General features: G+C 42.0%; 1 protein-coding gene across 1 annotated transcript in view; it reads right to left on the bottom strand.

Annotated features, from left to right (window-relative positions):
* sardh (sarcosine dehydrogenase) overlaps nt 1-22,548 on the bottom strand; it is a 48,715-nt gene that overhangs the window by 19,297 nt on the left and 6,870 nt on the right. Inside the window, exons 7-15 of the mRNA XM_084383320.1 lie at nt 21,980-22,080; nt 19,561-19,665; nt 14,533-14,662; nt 12,844-12,930; nt 8,255-8,345; nt 7,923-8,064; nt 2,067-2,150; nt 1,776-1,889; nt 1,173-1,311 (exon numbers count right to left, since the gene is read on the bottom strand). Coding sequence (XP_084239446.1) covers nt 1,173-1,311; nt 1,776-1,889; nt 2,067-2,150; nt 7,923-8,064; nt 8,255-8,345; nt 12,844-12,930; nt 14,533-14,662; nt 19,561-19,665; nt 21,980-22,080 — 993 coding nt within the window. The remainder of the gene's footprint in view (nt 1-1,172; nt 1,312-1,775; nt 1,890-2,066; nt 2,151-7,922; nt 8,065-8,254; nt 8,346-12,843; nt 12,931-14,532; nt 14,663-19,560; nt 19,666-21,979; nt 22,081-22,548) is intronic.

Raw genomic sequence — 22,548 nt, 5'->3', positions numbered from 1 at the left:
TGGCCTGCTGAGATGTTAAATATTCTTAGAGCGTGTGACCACAGTGTGACCACTGTAATAGCTGTATAATAAGAACTGCGAGCACGAAAAGGCGAGTGACTGACAAAGAGGCTGAGAGCGCACTGTCAGAGAAAAAGGGTTTGTTTTTTCAAGTAACTAACTTCCTAAGTGGGGTGAGACCTGGTTGTCAGAATGAGTGGTGCATAATAAAGTGAAAGCAGAGGTTATTCCAGCGATTTAATATTGCACTTTAATTACAGGTAGGTTTCTAAGCTGTCTAACAGGAGAAAGACTGCAAAAAGCTGTCAAAAGTGAGAGTCAACCTGACCTTTCGTGGCTTTAAAACTACTGGATCTTATTATCTCATCTATATTTGTTTTTATCTATCTGCCTCTGACACTTATTTTCTCAGCATGAATATTTTTCCCTTTTCCCTCCTACGTGTATTTTTACAAATAGTTTTTGATAGCTTCTAGGGCTGAGCGTGTACTCGCATAAAATGAGTATCCGGTGCATCATTGGGTATCTGACCGAAGTATGAAAAGCATTCGGTTACTGGCTGTTCACATTTAGTATTACCTTCCGTCCTGATGGTTAAATCAGTTCAAACTGCGTGTTAAAGCTTTCAGTTAATTCATTCAGTGTCTGTGGGTCAGATCTGTTAGGTGGAGTCTTCAAAATCAGAGATTTTCATATCCCACACGAGCCTCAAAGGTCGGAGGACAGATCTGAAAGGATGTCGCTGTCAACACAGAGGCCAAATATCTTGTTCAGCTGTGTAAACTGACAGTGAATGAAGTATGAATGTGAGGAAAGTTGAGAAATGAATATCAGCGCAGTTGGAGCCCTGTCCATTTTCACATCTGTGAACACCTGTCAGGGAGTGCAGGCAGAGCTTTTGATTTTCTGATAAGTTACAACAAAATTCTGGCAATGCATACTCCTTTTTCATCACTTATAACTTATAACCTCTGAGAGACTTCATACTGGCATTTTGTATTTGTGATATTTTGAGATTTTGTGGATAAGCGGAGCATCTTGCTCATGTGCTGGCATCTTGCTCGGTCCCTCTATCCATCTATCTGCCCTCTTCATTCTGTCAATCTTCTCTCCCATCTGTTTCTGCATTCGTGCGTGTATGTATGTGTGTGCGCCTGCTACAGCAGACCGACCCGGCTTCTTGTTAACATCAGCGGTGAACAGCCAATCAGCCGCCTTCTTGGCATCTGGTCCGGTGAGATAGAACTTTCCAAAGTAGGACATGTCAAACACGGCCACACCGTGTCTACATGAGAGGCACTCGCTCTTAATCTGCATTTTGAGAAAAACACAACACACACATCCAATTAACGCAGACTCTGACATTAAGTAAAAGTGTCTTCCTCTCTTTGCCAAACATGACAAGATGAGTATGTGTGTATCTGGAGTCAGATCCTTGAAGGAAAACATTCATCGGGGCTGTGAAAGCAAGGGGAGAACTAATGGAGAGGTTTTGACGTCAAGGTTGATGACTCTCCCCTTGCGGTGCGTCCTCTGAGCTGGTGAGGTAGTTTATACGCGCTTTATGCATCATAAACCTCACCGGCTGAACTCGCATCATTGTCATTTGTCCATGATTGTTATTTCCCAAGAGGACACATGTTCTCTCTCCTCTAGGGAGCCGTCAGAGTGTTTAAACTCATCTGGTGACCCTTTTTTGGCATATTTTTGTTAGTCAAAACAGGAAGTTGCACGTAATTCAATAATAATTGCTCTGCTGAAAAACACAGACTTACCACGTCATGATGTGGGGGGAAGTCAAAGGTGTACTCTCTGCCCAGCAACTCGTTGTATTTGTAGTTCACGTTCCTCTTAATGTCATAAGCACCGTAGTAATCATAGTCTATAACCTTTGCAATCCAAGAGACAAACAAACAATGAGAGGCTGATTAATTATCAGCATTTTCAAGGAAAGAGAAGGACTGGGCCAGATTCTGTCAGTATTGTCCATTTTTGAATATGTGGATGTAAATAAATCAGTGGCGTGCATGTGCCCGTGTGCAGCGTATATGTGTGCAGTGCCTCACAGGAGCAGGCCCGTCTTTGTTGAACCAGCCAGGTCTCTCCCAGCCATGTCTCTCCTGGAACACACAGCCCTGCTCCGTCAGCACCTAAGACAAACAACCGCACACACAAACAAAGAGATAAAATCAGTACAGAGAACAAACAGCTGAGGCGGTGTACTGTGGAATCATTGCACCAAAGTTAAGACGATTAATTAGATTTTTTCTTTTTCAATTAAAAGCCTATTTTCATATAAATGTGAAGCCGTGCATTTGTTCTCATATTCAGCACCTTCACTCTTCGTATCCCACAGGATTGAGCACATTAATAGTTCGAGCAACTACGACTGCTGAGCCTAATGCTGCAATCTGCAATCACGCTGCATCAAAGCCGACACAGATAAAAGAGAGCAAACAAGAGTTTACAGCCGTGCTAGCACTTCTGTGCGGCTGTACTCGGGCACAGTGGTGCTTTCAGGGACCACTTAAGTTGGGGATCGTGTGACATCACCAATCCATCTTGCCAGGCTTTGAGATATGCGCTTGTGGCCAAACCACAGTGGTTCAGACCAATCGGGATCTTCTGAGGAGCTACTGGCAGCTACAGACGTGGTTTAGGTGACGCCTAGCGAGAGAAGCGACTGTTTGTTTGAAATCAACAATGGCCGCTCGTCAAGAGGTTGGACTAGATGCTGCCACATCATCGGTTATATCACAATTGGAATCTGTTTCTTCATTGAAGGAAGAGCAAAGAAAGGCACTGAAGGCTTTTCTCAATGGAAAACATGGTTATCTTCTTCTCCCTAGAGCTTTCCTCCTGTTGATCTGATTGGTTGAAGTTAGCCTGTGATAGACAGATGCTTCGTCCAATCACCTGCTAAGTATATTTTCCAAATAGTTTCCAAGGACGACTTCCCAGATATCAACTTCTGACTTGCAATTGATTGCATCATTACTCAAGGGAGCTTCGACGGTTGTTTTTTTAGTATCTAAGCCGCACCAATTGATTTTTGAGGACACTTGGGGGCGGCGGAGCAAACTCCAACAACATCGGCATGTCATCACCTTATAAAGTTGTTATGGGAAACTTGCTGGCAAACATTAAATATCATACAAGAAATCAATCTAACATGGAGGGAACAGATGAGAAGTGATGGTTAAAAACCCTCTTTTAGCACAAACTGTTGCGTCTTTGGAGCACTCGTTAATTCCTGACTTCCTGACCAGCCTTGAAATAAGATATTTCACCCTCACCACCCTCCTTGTTAAAATTGACAGTCGCCCACAGTTGGTAGGTATGTTCTGCTATGCTCTGCTCATAGCAGGCAACTAGATGTCTCTTGCCAAAACTTCCCACACCGAGCTATATTTACCATCCGCGCTACCGGGGTGGAGAAAACGTGTGAGCTGCAGTGTCAGAGATGGCCTGTTTGTGCTCTGAAATAATCTTCTCCTGCCTCCTAAAAGTAGACGGTCTCATTATTTGCACAGGGACAGCTTCTAATTCATTCTTTAAGTAGCTCTCAGCCATAATACATGCAGTCGTGATTAGGAACAAGAGCTCCTATCTTGAACAGAGGCTCATTTAAAAAAGAAATAATAATTAGACTTTTTCTGTGGTTTTTCTTCTTCTCTCTGCCACCCCTACATTCATCTCAGGCTCTCCAACAGCAGAAGGGCTAGTTGCTAGGTGATGGCCCTCGATGAGTGATTAGCAGGGGTCTAATGGGCTTGCAGCCGAGGGCTGGACCAACCCAGTCTCATAGGGACTGTGCTCTCCTTTGAGCTACAACTCTGTCTACCTGAGAGCAGCTATTTGTGTCTTTTCAGCGCTAGCATAAAATCTGGTGTCATTATTATACTCAACATGATAACACCTGACCCTGCACTTGTTATCGTGCAAATTGAGGTCTTTTGTCCTGCCTGGAGAAAGCTGTAATGGTAAAGAATTAAGTCTTAATGGTACTGTGATGTACAAAAGGACACTGGATCTGCCACAGATGCCTGAAAATAACCCTGCGTGCTGACATAAGAGGGTTTACATCAGTGTGTATGTTTTACAAATGACAAATAGTCACTGAAAGGCGATTTGAACATTTAAAGCTGGAGCCACTCATTACAAGAAGTGAGGGAAAAGTTCTGCATCACGCTGGAACACAAAAAGCAGAAAAATGTGGCCAGGGCCAATCATGTTGTGTCAGACTACGTGCGTCAATGGATTCCTGTAGCACAGTACCAGGGTGTGCTGATCTGTGCTTCTTTTCTTTTTCTGATGAGAAAACTGACATTTGCTGCCAGGGTGTTAGGTCTGTTAGAAAAAGAGGTGTGTGTGTTCTGACGTGCATCATGCATCACTTGTGTGACGCTCCTCAGACAGGCAGAGCTCTGAAAGAAAACCTAGTAGTAATAAATTGGCCTTATTTATTACTTATTAAATTATTTGCATCATGCTGAAATTAAAGGGTAACTTCACCAATTTCAATTATGGCTGCCCGGTATTGCCTTAAAATGATATCATGGTGTTTTTAGCCGGTATCGTGATCCAAAGTTTATATCTCGATATATTAAAAAAGTCCTCCAAAGCACTTCATAAATCAAATCGTGTCAAAAGCTGTGATAATATTGTAGGGGTGACTATATATACTTTCACATCACGATGCAATGCATCACAGCACAATTAGATTTGTGATAAATACTTATCAGTAATGTAATCGTTAATGAAAATGACATCACCTGACTGCGATGCAGCCTTTAAAACCAGGAAAAAGACAACACCTTTGCCATATCATGATATAACAGTATCCACAATCTCAGACAGTATATAGTCTCAGCTCAAGATGATGATATATATCATATACATTACCCAGCCCTACTCAGTAGATAAATTGCATTGTGGGTAATGTAGGCACCAGATTCTTTTGTTCATTTGCTTTTAACCTGTCCATTATGAGTCCATCAGGGTTATATGAGTGCAACGTTAGACCAGTCTGTCTTTTTATAAACCTGGTGCCTACAGTACCCATAATGCAACTTGGCTACTGATTGACATCACTGGCAATTTATCAGATTACATGCAGCTTCCTCCGGAGCCACAAAAGACTTTATATTACTTTTTTCAAATATGCAATAGTGCTCCCAAAGACCTGTAAATGCACTTTAATGTGTAAAATTGGTGGAGTTACCCTTTAAAAATCTGGATTATTTTAAAAAAGGAGAAGATTACATAAACTGAACAGTTATTTCCATCCCATCCAAAGCACATCTAAAAGTTGTTTTAAATCCTGTTGCATCAAAAAACTCTTCACCAAAGTTCACAGCAACCAAGGCTCAATCCAAAAAGAAATGAATTAGAAAATTAATCCAAAATGTGTTTATTATGTTCAAAGTCCTTCAGAAAAATCCTGTTGATTAAGCATGAAAGGTGTGAGGGAAGTTAAATACAACAAGCTCTAAGACAGCAGCGGACGTGGTCTACAAAACACATCAACAACATCGCTGATGCCACTTGGGTGACAGTAATCCGTTCTGAAAGAATGCCTGCATGCGTGAGCGGCGGTAGAAATTGCAACGGTTAAAGGTAAATGAAGCCTGGAACGGGAAAGCAAGACTAAGTGGGTCGTTAATGCATAAAATATGGTGGCGATGCCCATTAAGAGTCTGTGTCGGGCTTAGCGGGGAAACGAAGCTGAAAGACGTCGGAGACCGAAGCTTAGTGTATCATTTATAGTCGCGTTGGCACAGATCACATAAATAAATGTAGCTGCTGGGGATAAGTTACACTGCTAACTGCTGTCTGCATGAATCAGCTATTTGCCTCTAAATCTGAGCGGAGAAGACAGGAGGAGAGCGAGCGAGGGGGAGACAGACAGAGAGATAAACACACTGAGAGAGATGGGGTCAGAGTTTGGCAGATGATATCTTTGCAAACACTTGTATCAACAGTACTTCAAGACTAGCTCGGCGAATATTCAACGACAGACATGAAAGCACGCGCGGTCGGCTCTGCATTCCTTATTGCGGCTTAAATCTGAGCAACTGAAGAGCTCTCTAGTCAGTGTTCAAGCCTGCACAACCTGGGGTTTGAGCAGCACTGTTTATGGATGATGATTGTTGATTTGCTCCATCGCCACATCAATGTCCCAATTATCCAATCAGATGCTGAGGTTACAGAGGTTAATAGAAGGAAAGAAACAGCTGCAGCGCTTTCTCTCTCAAACAAAACAGATTGTAATAAAAGGAACAAAGGCGGCAGCAACCGCGGGAAGAGGGGAAGGAATATGAATAGAAGAGGAAATTGTGTTGGGGAGGACGTCAAAAACAGAGAAAGCCGTGTGAAGAGACAGATGAGTGAAGGCCGTGGGTAGATACAGAACGTGGACAAACGCTGGAAAAGGAATGAATGGCTGAAGGAGAGAAATTACAAAAGGTAAAAGCGAAAAAGGAGTGAGTCACACAACCTCTAAAAATATGGGAAGTTATTAACGACGGTCGGTCAGACAAGAGGCAGTCCTGTGACTTAGAGAGGTGAACTGGTTTCACCTACGCTTGGAAACCTCGTCAATATGAGTCTAAAAAGTTTCCCCTCAGCTATACACAAGCCACAAGGTGTCTGCCAGTCTGAGTCCTGAGGGGTACACACAACGCTGCCTACACCTTTTCACAGATAATAAAAGCACTGCTTACCTAACTGACACTGTTTGAACAGAGCCGAGGCCATACTAAATGTATCAGATCTAGGAAAAGTAGATATGAATATGGTCCCTGTAACATAATGCCAGGGAGAGGAGACAGAACAGGATACAGGATATGAATATATTCAGGATGGAGAAAATAACACCCACACCTTTTTTCCAGACTTTCCAGGCCTAATTCCCCAAATTCAAGGACCCAACACGGCATTGTTTGAGACACGGATCAAGGTTAATAACTGATACAACACTGAGATTTGAGAACTAGCAGGCTTTACAGAAGCTCAAAGACAACAATTAAACAAAGGCACAGAGGCTTGAATGAATAGCGCTGTGCCAGAACGTACTAACATTACTGGAGCTCCTGTATTAAAGCTGCCATAAGTGATTTATCTTTTTTAAAATGAGTGTTAAACAGCTTTATATTCCAACAGTAATCAGTGTTATAGAGTACTGTGTCAGTAAACCCATGTCTCTCCTCCCCCTGCTCATGCAGTAAAGGAGAAAAGACATTTTCTGGTGTGCTTGCCCACGTTATCCAATCAGGACAGAGAACTCAATAAAGAAGCGGTTTGGTCTGCTCATGAATGCACAGAGAGCAGGACTCTCCTGTTTGCTATGATTACCGCTGAGATCAGAGATCAGTTGTTTAATGCTGCTGGACTGTGGATTTCTTGGTGAAGTGCTCAGGTTGCATTTTCAACGACAGTCTGAAGGATGTGAAGTTCTCAATGGCCTCATCTCAGAGCCTCTCTCTGCACCGCTAACAGAGAGCAGCAGTACCTAACAGACATAAACGCACTTGTGTGACCTGTGTCTGTTTCAAAAACTTTCAAGGCCTTGATTCCCCCCCAAATTCATACATTTTAATCACATTTTAAGGGCCTGTGGGAAACCTTGAAAATGTGTTAGTATAAAATGTTATGAAATGATTATATAATCTGTTCAGAGTTCTCTCCACACTTCTTTTCAATCATCCATAAAAGCAATTTTACAGAAGCAAGTAAAAGAAAACAAAAAAATAATTTCTTTGCCAATTAAAGCTGTGGTGCCTCCACGTTTGTGACTCATCCCAGTTGAAAAGAGTCTGACTAACTCACACCGGAAAGACGCGCATTAGGGCTGTTGCCTTGAACACTTTCAAAAAGACACTATTTAAGCGTCTGCACGGGAGATCAAACCGCTCGTCTACCTGATGGAAGGGGTCCTTCCTCATGTTTCGGCTGGCCAGCGGCTCATCAAAGGGGAACACCACAGAGTAGTTTTTAGCATAAGACTCGTGGCTCCTCTCTCTGATCCAGCGCTGGTTGTCTGTCAGCGAGTTGTGGAAACGCCTGAGACAGGAGGGAGAGGGGGATTCAAAAAGATTAGCGCTCATTAAAAGTCACAATCACTCAGACTTCATTAAAGCGTCATCATTATTCCCTTTTGATAAAATGCCAATCGGAAGCTCAAAACCATGTTCTGCTCGACGCTTGCTGTGATACCCGTCGCCACTCAGATGCTTTGTGTGCACTGACGTACCTGATGTCGTAACCGTACATGTCCTTTTCAGGGCGGCCATGTATGATCCAGTGAGCCAGCTCTCTGCCACAACCACCTCCCAACATCATACCTGACAGAAACACACAACCAGGATACAGACATTGTCACAAACAGCATCTCATCATCACATTCAACCCCTTACAGAAACAACATTAAAAGGACAGTTCAGCCTAAAAATCAAAAATACGTATTTGAGGGTTAGAGATATCCAGGTATACAGTTACACAAACTCTAGTTGGGAAATAAAAGGAAAACCTGAACAAAAAACAGGACCCTCTCTCTCCTTCTCTCTCCTCTCCTCTCCCACTGATAGCCTGTCTGGGGGGCTGCGAGAACGTTTCATTAATCTGGAGAGGAGCAGAGCACTTTCCGTCCTCTGCTGCAGCCTCTATATGTCATACGACCTACAGAGGATTGTTGTGACCCTCGTTCCATCATTTGACCCTTGCTCACAGCTGCCCCTGAGCAATCTGACCTCATCGGCTGCTGCGCTCTGTTTATTTCAACTCCACCGACAAACGAGCGCCGGCAATTCAATATTTTATGCATCCCGTCCCAAAACTGCTGGGTTAATGAGCTGCTCCCTTTCAGCAACCCCTTTCCTGTGTTGTGTTGCTATTAATTTGCATACCTCGCGCGGATGTGCGCGTGGATGTACACACTCCACAACATCGCTATGCAGCAGCACGACCAGGATGTCCTTGCAACCCTCCTTCATCCCTCCATCTCCATCTCTCACAGCATCCCCTCTCCCCCCATCTCTCATCGCCTCACTCATCTGTGGGCACTGTCACTCCGGGCCAACCCCTGGGTGGACGTTTGAATGGCGGGATGGGTGGATGGATTGGAGCAGGGGTAGAGAGATAGAGGGAGGAGGGTGGCTGGGGAATGATGGAGTTCTTCCGAGACAACGTGGAGACAACCAGCACGGCGAGGTGGCACTGATGAATGTCACCCGAGATAACCACCATGTCTGAGCGTGTGTCTGCGTGTGGACCCTCGCGCCTGTGCTTCCACTCGTCTAGTCGTCACCTCCTCTCTGTTGCTGTACTTCCCCCTTTTCCCTCCCCACTATCTGTGTCTCGCTCTGTTATTGTTCGGTTAAGCTTGGCAAACATTTGTTCCTTTCTCTGACGGTATCTACCACTCCTTCCTCGCTCCTCTCTTCTTCATTACTCCCGGATTATTTTAAGATACTTGCTCTCTCCCAATCTTGTGACAGTGATGCTGCTTGCAATGCAAAAAAATGCTTCATACAAACATACATAATTGTATCTATCTTTCTCTATTATATCAGCCCAGGAGGCATGTTGATTACAGGGGACTTCTTTGGCAAATCAGTGCTAAATTTAGCTAAAAATACCTTTTTTGTACATTTCTTATTGGAATTCCATGTATTTAAAAGGGCACAATATTTGAGAATTTAAAAAAGTAACTAAAGTTATCAACAGAATATGTCAAAGACGTCTGTGTATTGTGTTGCAGATACATTATCTACTGAAAGTTAGCATGTTAACCAACTAGGCCAAGTACATCCTGTCTCTTAAAACCCACTCCGAGCTCCCAGCCTGGACCGCTAGCCGCACAGCTAAGTGAGATAGTTAGCTAACAGCAGCTAGCAGTTAGCTGTAGTTACAGGTCATATCTGGTGATATGCAACCCCCAATTTGTTAGGAGTGACCTTGCTTCAACGGGCGGCCACTTCTTTCATATTGCACCTTTAATTTGCTCACTTGTTGCAGTTATTTCTTGACATACAACAGTATTTTCTGTCTGCCTAGCACTTGCGTGTAAAATCTTAAAGTTGTCAGATGTTTTTTGTGAACAAAGGTTTTGGTTTGTACCAGAATGCTTCCAAACCCAACAACTTCACTTCACGACACACAGAAGTGCGCGCATTTATGACACCCAGCTGTTGTTTGCCAAAACGTAGTTCAGGCACACAACTGCCCTTAAAACTATATATTGAAATGTTTACATTTTTTTCTCATGTATGACTTAAACTGGCAGAAACAGCCCGTCTGTCCTCATCCAGAAGTAAAAAGTCAACCTAGCAGCATCTCTACAGCTCACTAATTAACACTAGCTAACCTACTGGTTGGTGTAGATTCATATTTAGTATCCACATATGACAGTGCTACTGACCTTCTCATCTAATTTGCAAATAACATTTTCTTTCTGAAATGTTGAACTATTCAATCCATGGACAGAATAGATTTTTATCAATCCTGCTTTTTCTAACTCTTTGAAGGAAAGCAAACCGTTTCCCAAAATGTCAAACCAAAACTGTTTCACCAGTATTCAACCTCACATGAAAATTTGCTCACTGAAATACTGTTTCAACAACATTTATATCTTACTTTTTACCTGCGAATTTGACAAAAGCGTGTTTCGAGTTTTGAGATTTGTGCCAGGCCTTTGTCAAACTAGCTCCTCTTTAGGGCCTCCATCACCATCAACCCTTCCATTTATCTCACCAAAGCTCAGCTTCAGGGTGGCACGCTCTTTGCTGCGTGCGTCAGTAACTCTATTAAGTCAGTGAACCCAGTGGTTTCTGATGCGTTCATTGTGCTCTGGCTTAAACACAGGCAATTTTCTGTGCCTGCTAATGTGATAAAAAGCCTCAGCTTGCCATAATACCTGAGAAGGTCCTCATTATGATGATTATGAGCAAGATGGGTAAGAGGTGCAGCAGTTAAACGCAATGAAAGAGCCATTATCACGATAAATAAATGTTCGAGTGCATTATTAAATAAATGCACTTAAGAGTTCAGCATGATGGTTTTGACACTGGGATAAGAAAGAATAAGTAACCTAAAGTTGCTAAGCAACTAATACAACTGAGTAAGAGTCAGCAGACTCTCCTGATGGCTTTGAAACTGAAATGAAATCCAACAACTATGACAAAAGAACTGGAGGCTTAAAAGTTACTGAGCTCGCAATGATTTCTGAATCTGTCAACTTTGACCCCATGGTGTCTGAATTAGCCCCCCTGTCTTGCCCTGCCTTGAGCCAAAAAAAAAAAAGCTGCGAGTTTGTGTGCGATGGAGTGAAATGGACAGAAAACCTTCCCCATGCCAAAGGGATGAAGATGCAAGAGGGAAAGACAATCACCAAGCTCCTCCTTTGATGACAGCTAGGATGTTTTGTTAGTGCGTGTGAATGCTGAGTGCAAGTGTGTTTGTGTGTGTGTGTCGGACTAGTGGAAGGCATTTGGAGAATACTTACTGTGCATGACTGTGTGAAAATCCCTGATTATCAAGCCATGGTAACCAGGTGCGATACATCGGTGATGCTAGGCCCATTTCAATGAGCTTGGACCCAGCATGACACTTTGGAACTAGACTAGAGGACGACAGGACTGTAATATTTTATCCAGCTCTGTTCAGATAGCTGCTGCATTTTTATTTGCATAAAAGAACAAAAAGAAAATGTTTGTGTTCTGAAAACAAATTGCCTTTAATAATCTGTTTATCAGATTATTTTTCTCTTAAAAGACTGAATGCTTAATCACCTAATATTTCCAGCACATAATACAACCATAAGCAATCCAGGTCTAATAGATTAGATATGAGGCACCATGTCTATGCATGAGATATAAAGGAAATCCAGCGCTCAGGAACAGAAGTGTATGAGCCCTTGTTAACCTGACAATGGATAAGAAGATACTAACTGACCTACAATCAGACCGATGGACAGAATGACTCATGGATAAGTCGTTGGGTAGTAAGAGAGCAAGAACAGTGACGACTAATCAGTTATTAGCAAGAAACTGTCATCCAACTTACAAAAACTACGGCTGAGAAGCAGAAGACGGCGGAGGGAAAGTGCGTTACGTGAGCGGTGATAACACTGTTCTTGCTCATTAGTGCTCCACCTCTCCGCACCTCCTCAGCTCTTATCAGAGCAACTTTTAAGCTCCGCCCTGCAGTCTTCTGCTCTTATGCAGAAAAAAAAGGCTTCTCTCTTAACTGTCGGTCTGATGCTGATTACTTTACCCTTTACGCCCCCTCTCTCTCTGCTTCTTAGATTGCTGAGATACTCACATTCTCCCCTGTCTAATGTCAAAGGTAAGCTAATGGAGTTAGTAAGAAAGTAATGGAGTGACTTGGGTTGTTGTTTGTTCGTGGGTCTGTGCGCACATGTGTTCTCCAGCACAGACTTGATATGAATAGCACTCCATTATTCATTTGTGCCTTGAGAGGGTCCACAGAGATCGGCGATGACTGGGTCAAAAACACTCTTTGGCCATTACCAACCGCCCCCCCCTCGCTTGTTTTCTCCCTGTTTATTGTGCCATACGCTCTCTTTGAAGATTTCTTTGACCTTTCCCGCTCCATCACTTCATGGCTCTCCCAAGGGAAAGCTCTACACCATGAAGTATTTGAAAGCAAACCACCGTGAGCGATGCGTATCGTTTGTTTTAGTTAAGGATTATGATGTTCACAGTCTTACTCTCTCTCAACCTTGTGCACCCCTCAGTCCTCTCACTTCCTTTTCTTTGGTTTCTTTTGACAGTCTTCTACAATCCTGTCTTTGATTTTCTTTTCCGTCCCTGCTTCACTTACCAGCGCTGTTGAAGCCACAGCCCAGGAAGAAACCTCTGACCTCTGGGGCTTCTCCCATCAGCGGCTTATGGTCTGCTGTGAAGGACTCTGAGAGCAGACAGAGAGACGACTGTGTAAATATAAGTGGCAACAAATGTAAGATACACCGACTTACCAAAGAGGTAAGGTAAGGACATGTTTCCCCCAATAATACTCCATCTAATGACATCAACAGTGGTTCATCCATGTCTTAAGTCTCATCTTACTGTGCTATTGATGATTGTGAGCTTGGCTATTTGTGGATATCTGCTGTCATTTTGGCTCGTTCTCCCTTTGGGATCTCTCATAAGGAGACCTGGATAATTAATGCAACAAATAAATCAAAAGGATTATTCAATGTCTTAAACTGTAGGGTTGATATCAGTGTTGTTTCTGAGTATACAGAAACAGAAACTGGTCTGGGACCTGGTCTGGCCACATCTGATATAGATTTTGTCTCAGAGTAATTTAAAAATACAAACATATGAATTCACTCTTACACACATACACGCTCACGTATCACGACGCACATGAAGATGTTCAGCCTCGTTCCCTTCCACATGCTGAATTTTGAAACAAGAAAACAAGTTTAACCTTTAATCTTATCTACTTAAATGCAACCTTAATCATAAACCAACCGTTTGATGAAGTGCATTATTAAAAAAACTATTCTACTGTATGTTTTCTATCCTCTCAAGGGCGTAAGTACTCATGCAAACACTCAGATCACAGTGTGCGATTTCTGCTCTCCCCCCAAGGAAACGGTTGAGGACTCGCTGTGAGAAGTGCTCAACGTGCTGTGCTTCTCATGTAAACACAACACTTGAAACGAAACAAAAGCTAGCATTAAAGTAAAGGTCATGGGCAAGGAGATGAACTGCAGCAACAACAGGACTCTGATAAAATCCCCATTTTTTATCTCCTTCGTTTTATCTGAGCTTTATCGCCCTTCTGAGCTCCGTCTTTTCTTGCCCTCTGGCCTTCACTTATTTTTCCCTCCTATCATGAGAAGATGTTTTCCATTTCTTCCATTTTGTTCTCTCTCTCCTTTACATCTTCACTTATGCTGCCATTCATCATTTTTTCTATCTTTACATCTCCATCAATGTGTCCAATTAGACTTTCTCTGAAACGTTCTTCTTAATTGCTGTTTTGTGTCTCCCTTTGGTCATTCATCCATTTGCATGTTTATTTGTGTAAATGCATGCATTCAGCTGTCATTCCTTTCATATATATATATTACGACCCTGCAAACAGCTGCATCGCACTATGATGATGAAAAATTCAATTCGACTCTGTATCTGTTCAGGCTGCACAGTTACAGACCGGCTCACTCAACCACCTCGACGTGATATTGCCTGGACAGGAAGCCAGGCTTGAGCTAATCAAACTATCTCCTCTACAAACATGACATACCGCTAGCTAGTTTAGATATTCATGAGCGAATGCAGCATGGGAGCGGAGCATGAGATATTTCACAGACGGATACATTTCACTTTTAAATTAGAATGTGTCCAATTTAACAAGTGTCATGAAAGTTGCTTGTTCCCTGCTGTAATGCATAAAGAGATTTGCAAGAAGGATTTGAAGGATTTTCGCAAAAAATTGATGCTTCAGTGGAAATGCTGTTTTTGTATGTGTGTGTGTGTGTGTGTGTGTGTGTGTAAGTACCTGGTCCACAGACAGTGGACTTGATGCCAGTCTGCTCCAGACCAGGAACTCTGTTGATTGCACCCTCGATATGTTGCATGAATATATCCCAGTCCAGGTCAAACAGGCTGAAGGCAAACTTATCAGACACCTGAGAAATAAAACAAACACAAACACATGAAAAACAAAAAATAGCTTGCCATGTTGGGGCAATATGTAAGAGTTGCCCACCTGTCGAATTCATACTCAAAACAAATAAGGAGCAGCATACTGTATCACCAGAGTTCCCGCTAAATGTCTCTAATTATAGCTGCCGTTAGCTAGTTAGCTCAATTAGCCGTGCAGCTAGCAGTCCAGACTGGGAGCTTGGGGACCAAATGTGCGTTGGTGTTTACACACTAGCACAGTAGCTTGGGACCGGGATGGGCTGGAGCTAGCTGGTTAGCAAGCTAACCTCTCTGTAACACATAAATAGACTTTATTTGTCAAAACTATTATTTCTTTGCATTCTGTTGATTATTTTAGTAAATTTTTTAACACTGTTCAACTAAATTCTTACATATTACCCCTTTAAAAATCTGAGCATTCTTTTCTAAAGATGTGTAAACCTTTAAAACGATGATTCCTAAACACGTTTTCACACAGATTTTATGTTTAAAGTAAATTATTTATCATGCTGCAAGGACGCACTGATCTTCTTAAACAGGTGCTGTTACAAGGGGAACATCTTCCACAGAGGAAGACTGAAAAGAAAAAAAGAGAAAATGCTAAATAGTGACATATTATGGACTAAAGATCCCTACTAAATTAAGATTATACAGTGCTTGTCTGGAAGATTGTGTCTTATAGTATTGGGTTGCCAGTATTGGGGGCAGGGGAAACAAGTTATCAACATAACATTGACACATCATCACCTTTAATGTAGAAATACTCAGTTTCAGGATCCAAATTTTATTTTGGGTTACTACTATAATAGTTTTACATGCTTAATGCTCAAAAAACACATCAGTTTCTCATACTGTCCAGTGGAGCAGCACTGTATTCCCCCTCTGTCTGAAACATCCTGTTTTAGCTCCCGTCTCTTAGAGGCCCGGCCCTCCCGAATATCTGCTCTGATTGGTCAGCTCACACACGCCTGATCCAGCACCACCAACAACAACAGAGCAGCTGTGCTAAATCAGTGCCAAACTAGCTGCTAGGCTTTTTCGTGGGAGAGAGGGGCTTCTGTTGGTGCGATCTTTGACCTTTCAAACTTTCAAGATCTTTTACTTAGGTTGGAGAATGCACCATCCTAAATTTTTCCCCAAAGATAATATGGCAACTTTTCAGCAAACAGTCCCATGTCAGTTCATCACTAAGCGAGCCCTTTCACACTGCCACATGGTCATGTGACATACTCATCTCTGGCTGTTTTCTTTGCATTTCCCACCAAACAAACCTCCACGACTGCAGCGGATTGTTCAACCTCAAAGCAAACGACATCTAGACGGATGTGTTCCTTTTCCTTTTCCTTCCTCATCACTGTTAACAAGCACTTGAGACTTCAGTCCAAGTCACCACATGTGAGGAAGACACCATCCTGTAGCATCTGTTGAATCGACTCTTTCTCACCAATCAACATCTGTTGAATCAGACCCTTCCCTCTCAGTTCCTTGTCCAAGCTTTAATTTGCTCCCATCTGGACTTCTGTAACTCCCTCCTCGTCAGTCGGGCCAAAAAATGCAGCCTTTAGCTCCTACAACTCATGCCAAGCAGCGAGGACCGCCTCGCCTTAAAAATCTCCCCCCCTACACTAATCAGTCTGACTCAGGGTGCTCGAATGAAAAAGTCCTGCACACTAGCTTATGCTCAGCGCAGCGTTTTCATCCGTCATGTTTGTAGAATGGTGAAATGCAATTGCCGCTTCTCAGAAAAGCAGTCATTGTGAGTCATCGCAGACATATCACGTTGGATAACAGCATCGACTGACCGCCTAGAACGTCACATAGATTCAATATACTGTAAGTGATTCTTTGAGTTGGAAGTTAAACAGAAGTACTGAGAGGAGAAAGGACTTCCTGCCGCTTTACAATTAGCGTCAGCGTTGACACTTTCAGTTTAGATTAAGACTTAAACGTTATGGGGATGTGCGAGCTGACGGTAGCTGCTTTCATGTGAACAAAGAGTTTCCGCATTATTACGGCGCACTGACACTCAAACTGGAGTATCTAAGGAGCGGCGTTCTTTGTCCTACACTCCACACTCTCCCAATCCCTTGCAAGCCATCGATCCTGCTCATCTTCACTCAGTAGGCATCCACTATTCTCTCCGTCTACCCGCTAATTCTCCTTTCTGTATCTCCTCTTTCTTCCTCCATCCGCCTCAAGACATCAAAGCAACGCTCGGCTGCAGAGCGGGAACAAAAGGAGCCGCTTCTGCACAAAGAAATCCTCTAAAATGTAAAACCAGCGAGGAGTCTGTCGCCAGATGGAAAGACAGGAAGTCAAGAAGTCTGACAGGCAAGAAGATACTATCAGTGTCCTGCAGAAACCTGTTAATAAAAACTTACTAAATATAGATCTATAATTTACATCTTGGGTCGATGCCTTTGATTAAAAACTGGGACCCATCTTCCGCTTGGTAATTTCATTTAAGTTTTACGACTCAGAGGTATTTTTGACGAGGCTCATCCTTTAACATGAACAGTCTGAACAGATAGTGACGTTACTTGTGGAAGAGCACACCCTTTGAGCCCGGTTAACAAACTGCAACAAAAACCCATCTTTGAGAGAAAAGTGCACATCAATTAAGACCAAGACCACCTGTCGATTCCCAGGCTTTTACAAAGATCAATCTCCAAAGTCAAGCACCCCTTTGGAGTCAGCGTGTGCATGAAAGAACTGCCTGTACGATCACTTTTAGAGTTGCCAAAGAGCCGTTTGAACAACTTGACTTCACAGCCTTTTGTAATTTCAGACTTTTGCAGAAATGCTCGGGTTTTAATGTTCCAATAAAGAGAGATTTCACCAGTCGTGGCAATGCAAATAAAAGGTTTGTGGGTGGCGCTAAAAGAAAAAAGGTACGGAGTCGTTAAAATCTATGGGTTTATCTCCCTCGGTGCCTGTATTATTCTCATCAACCTGCCTATTAGAAATGAAATATCTGGTGTGCAGGCAATAAAACACTTGAGTTTCACCAGGGATGACGGCACAATACTTTTTTTTAGAAACATACTAGGCTAGGTAAGGTTTTCGAAAAAATCTTTTTATAGATACGACAAACTCTTTCAAATGTGCCAGAATTTAATCTCATCCTTGGGCGAAACAATGAAAGAATTTCCATTACTTGAGTTGTTCGATATAAGTTTTCAATACTAATAAATACTGCCTTTAGTGCAAGCGGATACAATTCAGTCAGAGCTGAAAAGGTACTGAATTTAATAGCAATCTCTACTGTACCTACAGTACAGAGAAACATGTTCCTATTCAATAAACTTCACCTCAATACACCACCTTTTACAAGTATGCGTGACTTGAAATGTTATTTGCACTTTTGCCAGGGCTATACTGAATAGTTCAACGCTCCAAAGCTTTATTCATAACGTTGACACTGAAATTCTAAATCAACATTTGAATGCTTAAGCCCAAGTGTCGAAACCTATTGAAATAAAGATATGTCTACATTTAATTGTTTCCGAAATTCACAACATGCTTTCAGCTGTTGAAATATTCTGCTTCAAGCCACATTCGTTGGTGTTTAGCCTTTCAAAAACAACATTCTCACCACAGTCAATAACTGTTTGCTCTCCCATGTGCCGAACACAAAGGGAGACACGCACCTGTATTAGTTGGGTGGCCTTGCAGCCATCTAGCAGCACAATAAATTACATGTATACAGCCACAATAACAAAAAAATATATTCTGGTTCAAACACTATCAAGGTTAACTTCATCAGCAGTTAAAGAGGAAGTGTTGAGGAAATCTGCAGTCTGGTTCAGTTAGATTCATCAAGTTAATATAATAAAAAAAAAAAGGTTAAATTGTTTTATCCAATGAATAACACTGAGGAGTTTGTTCAAGGACTGCTTGTTTTCAGGGTGATGGCGACGAAAGACATTCGAAAACCATCAACAGAAGCTTCGAATGTAGAAAGTAAAGCCCTACACATTACAAACTTGTACTTTTTCTGCATAATTTTAATTCTGATATTTAAAGTAAAGTTTGACATTTTGGGGAGTACACTTACACACTCGTGCCTTCTTGCCGGGAGCTGGATGAGAGGACTGATACCACTCTCACGTCAAGCACACAACTTCCCCTAAAACCACAACTTGTCATTTTACCACCAGCCTACGAAGCAACGTCTTCTCTCAGGCTGTGAGGCTTCTTAACTTGTCCTCAACACTCCACCATTAATAATTTATATTTGTGACTTTATTATTTATTCATTAGTTTGTACAGGTTTTGTTTTGTTTTTTGTGTGTACCTTAGGGAAGAACAACTGGAGGTCTATTATATGATCTTGTGTTGTATAATGACAATTAAATTCATCTTGAATTTTAAATTTCTCTTTATGTACAAGTTTCAGAGATAAAAAGATATATACAGTCAGCTTTATTCCACGTGATATCCCTAACCTTTGGACAGAGCCAAGGAAAGTGTTTCTCCTGCCTCCAGTCTTCATGCTAAGCTAACATTATGCTATCCTCCTTCTATAAGACAGAGGGGGAATGCACACACACACACACACACACACACTTTTATGAGTCCTGTTATGAAAACAGTTTGACCTCCAAGCTAATACAGCATCAAGTAATGAATGACTAGGGAGAGTAAAACAGACTCAATAAGAGATGAGGTCAAACTGACGGAGGGAATGAGAAGTATATAAACAGAATTAAACTTTATTCGACTTCCTAAGTGAAGTATTTGATTTTATGTCAGACAAGACAGACGGTGCACCGTGCCCCTCACTTAGGCACACAGACAGTCAATACTTTAGGTTTCAAAGTCTCAAAAGCTATCGACAGAGAATGAGACGATTAACGATTGACATCGTATTCAAGCTTACCTCATCCCAGAAGATGGGGTTGTGCTCATAACCACCGACGGACAGGGCGTCACCTTGGAGGCGCAGGTACACTGATGCATCGTGGTCCCTGACGTTTGGCATGTTCTGCAAAGAGTGAAAAAACATGAATTAGTCCAAGCACATTGTGCTTCAGCAACGACATGATGGGTAGAGTGATCTTCATACAAGAGGAGGATTAACTGTTTTCTTTATTTTAATTGAATTGAGTTTTTCAAGCGTCACACCAGCAAATGCACAATATACATTAATAGACTCGCAAAGACAAGACACAAAGAAGGGCAAGTATCAAATGTTAATACATTTGAAGACTTAAGATTTGAAGCAAATGTTTGGTATTTTTTACATGATAATGTAAAATTAAGAAATTAATGTTTTTAAAGCAAAAGTTATTACAATTCTTTGTTGATTTTATGTCTATCAATTAACTAATTTTACTATTAAAGGTGCACTTTGTAGTTTTTGGAAAGACATTTTTGATCAGAAGAGAAAGATCCTCATTGACTGTTTTTTTAAAGCCTAAACAAACTAAACCAACTCTCTTCGTTTTCATGACTGAATAAACAAACTGACCTTTAATGACAACGCAATTTCATTCTGTTTTACATTGTTTATATTTGGCAGACCCTGACACCTTTCTAGCTTCAAACAGTATTCTGGGGACCTTATTTTCCTCTGAGAACAGCTTGTTTATTCAGTTATGGAGAAAAAAAAATGTTTCTTGTGAGTTTGAATTTCTTCTCCAAAACTACATAGTGCCCCTTTAATTTATGCATAAGAAGACCATTATAAGGATGTGGGAAGTTTGCTGAAAAACAGGGATTTACCTCGTATTAAAAAAGCTGATTTTCCCTTTAATCCACCCTGAATCTCACATGGTATTCAAAGCTTTTCAGCCCTTTACACAGTGGCACATGTACAGTACAGGATATACAATACAGTACATAACAACCATAAATGTCTTTCCAGCATCAATGGCAGATACCATGACATACCTTAACAAACCATAGCAGTTCTTTATGTATGATATGGCAGCTGGTGAATACCATACCATACCATGAAATCTCCATTCAAGACACAGCAGAGAGAAGCATTCATCCCCTCGAGTCCAAGTAAACATTCTTGTAGAAGTGTCTAACGAATAGCTACACTTGAAGTATGTTGTGTCATTTGAATTCATTCTATCGCGAGCGCTTTTGCATTCGAAAGTCAATTGGCTCTCTGGGTACAAAACCCAAAATACCAGTGAACAAGCTGACATTTGGAAACCGGCGCACTACATTTAACAAAAACCAAAGCGCTCTCTCCCTCTCTCCCTCCTGTGCTGAGTACAGTACACTCCATGTGATCAATACGCGGCACTGGATTTCAACACACTCTGTACCTCCATGCACAGATACATTTAAACCCACCACAGCCTCTGAGGAGAAAATCACATCTATTCACACACAGGCATGTGGTCAGCATGAGATGTTTGATCTGACAAGTCGCACGCCCCATGGGAACAGATTTCCTGACGGCATCCGAGTGTGTCATTTTGTGTGTGGGCTGATGTCTTTGGACGTGATGTCGCAGTAATGTTGGTTAAGCTGCTCTTAAACTACATAGCACGGGGAAGCTCTGACAGTCCGCCCAAAACCACCGGCCTCTGGAGGATGAGCGCATTTAGGCATGTGTACACTAACTAAATCCAACACACACACACACACACACACACACACACACAATGTCCACAACCACGGCGCTACAGTGGAACATGTACACAAGCACATGTGTTACATCTGTATACAGAGGCCTGCCCATAATGCCCCCCAAACACACACATTATGAGCATTAAGGCCTGCAAACAAAACAATCTCCTTTTCTCTCCTACACAAACAAGCACACACACATTTCTCTCTAACACTCACTGACAACAGCCTCGGCCATCACAGGTGGAAATCTATAATGTCACAGTGCCCCCTGTTGGTCATACAGACTGAATACAGACAGATGAAGAAATGTTCTGTCTCCATGGTGAATTAAAAATAAAGTAAAAATGAGCAGTATAATCCAAGTTACATACTTTAAAGGGGCACTATGTAGTTTTGGTATTTATAATATTAATGAGATAATAACACAAATATTTTTATTTTTTTCCATAACTGAATAAACAAGCTGTCATCAGAGAAAAAAATAAGGTCCCAGAACACGGTTTGAAGCTAGAAAGGTGGCAGGGTCCGCCACATATAAACAAAGTAAAACAGTATGAAACTTTGTTGTCCTTTAAGGTCAGTTTGTTTTTTTGGTTTATTCAGTCATGAAAACAAAGAGAGTTTGTTTATTTAGTTGTTTTTTTTCTATGCGCTTATGAACAGAGATATGACAGATGGAGGTCAGATATGACAGATGGAGGCCCTACCTGTATGCCTTCAATCCTCTCTGTCACCACATAGGCGTGATGCATCGCGATAAGAGGAACCTTGACTCCAGCCATTTCCCCCAGCTTGGTGGCCCACACGCCTGCATGTAACACATAGAGAGAAAATGCAGAAACACCTGAAAATTGTACCAAATTTCACATAGGGTATCAAACCTCTATGCAAGTTTGGTGACAGTCCTACTTTCCCCATGTACTGTACTTACATGTCTGTCATTTCACATCTTGCCAATCCCTCCTAACCTGCAGTATCTCTACTTCCCGCCATTCCCCCATTACCTGATCTTCCCCGTCTACCTGCACGACTGTTCCCACTTCCTTAGGTCTGTAGTATACACACACCGGCCCACTTTCATTCATTCTCTGCCAGAATGTTTACTGTACATCAGCTTAGGTGTTGCAGTTTTTTGCTACCTCTGGACCTCTGCCAACCAGCCTAACCCTCTCTAAATAAGCCTGTTCTTCTCTGCCTGCAAGGTTTTGACTTCTCCCTAGCCATGACTAAAAGTAAACATTAACTTTTTCTTTTGTCCTGTTAGTCTCTGAGTCAT

This window comes from Pagrus pagrus (genome assembly GCF_965226575.1).
Source record: "Pagrus pagrus genome assembly, chromosome: 19".
Classification (NCBI taxonomy): Eukaryota; Metazoa; Chordata; class Actinopteri; order Spariformes; family Sparidae; genus Pagrus; species Pagrus pagrus.
This window is presented reverse-complemented; position numbering and strand designations above follow the sequence as displayed.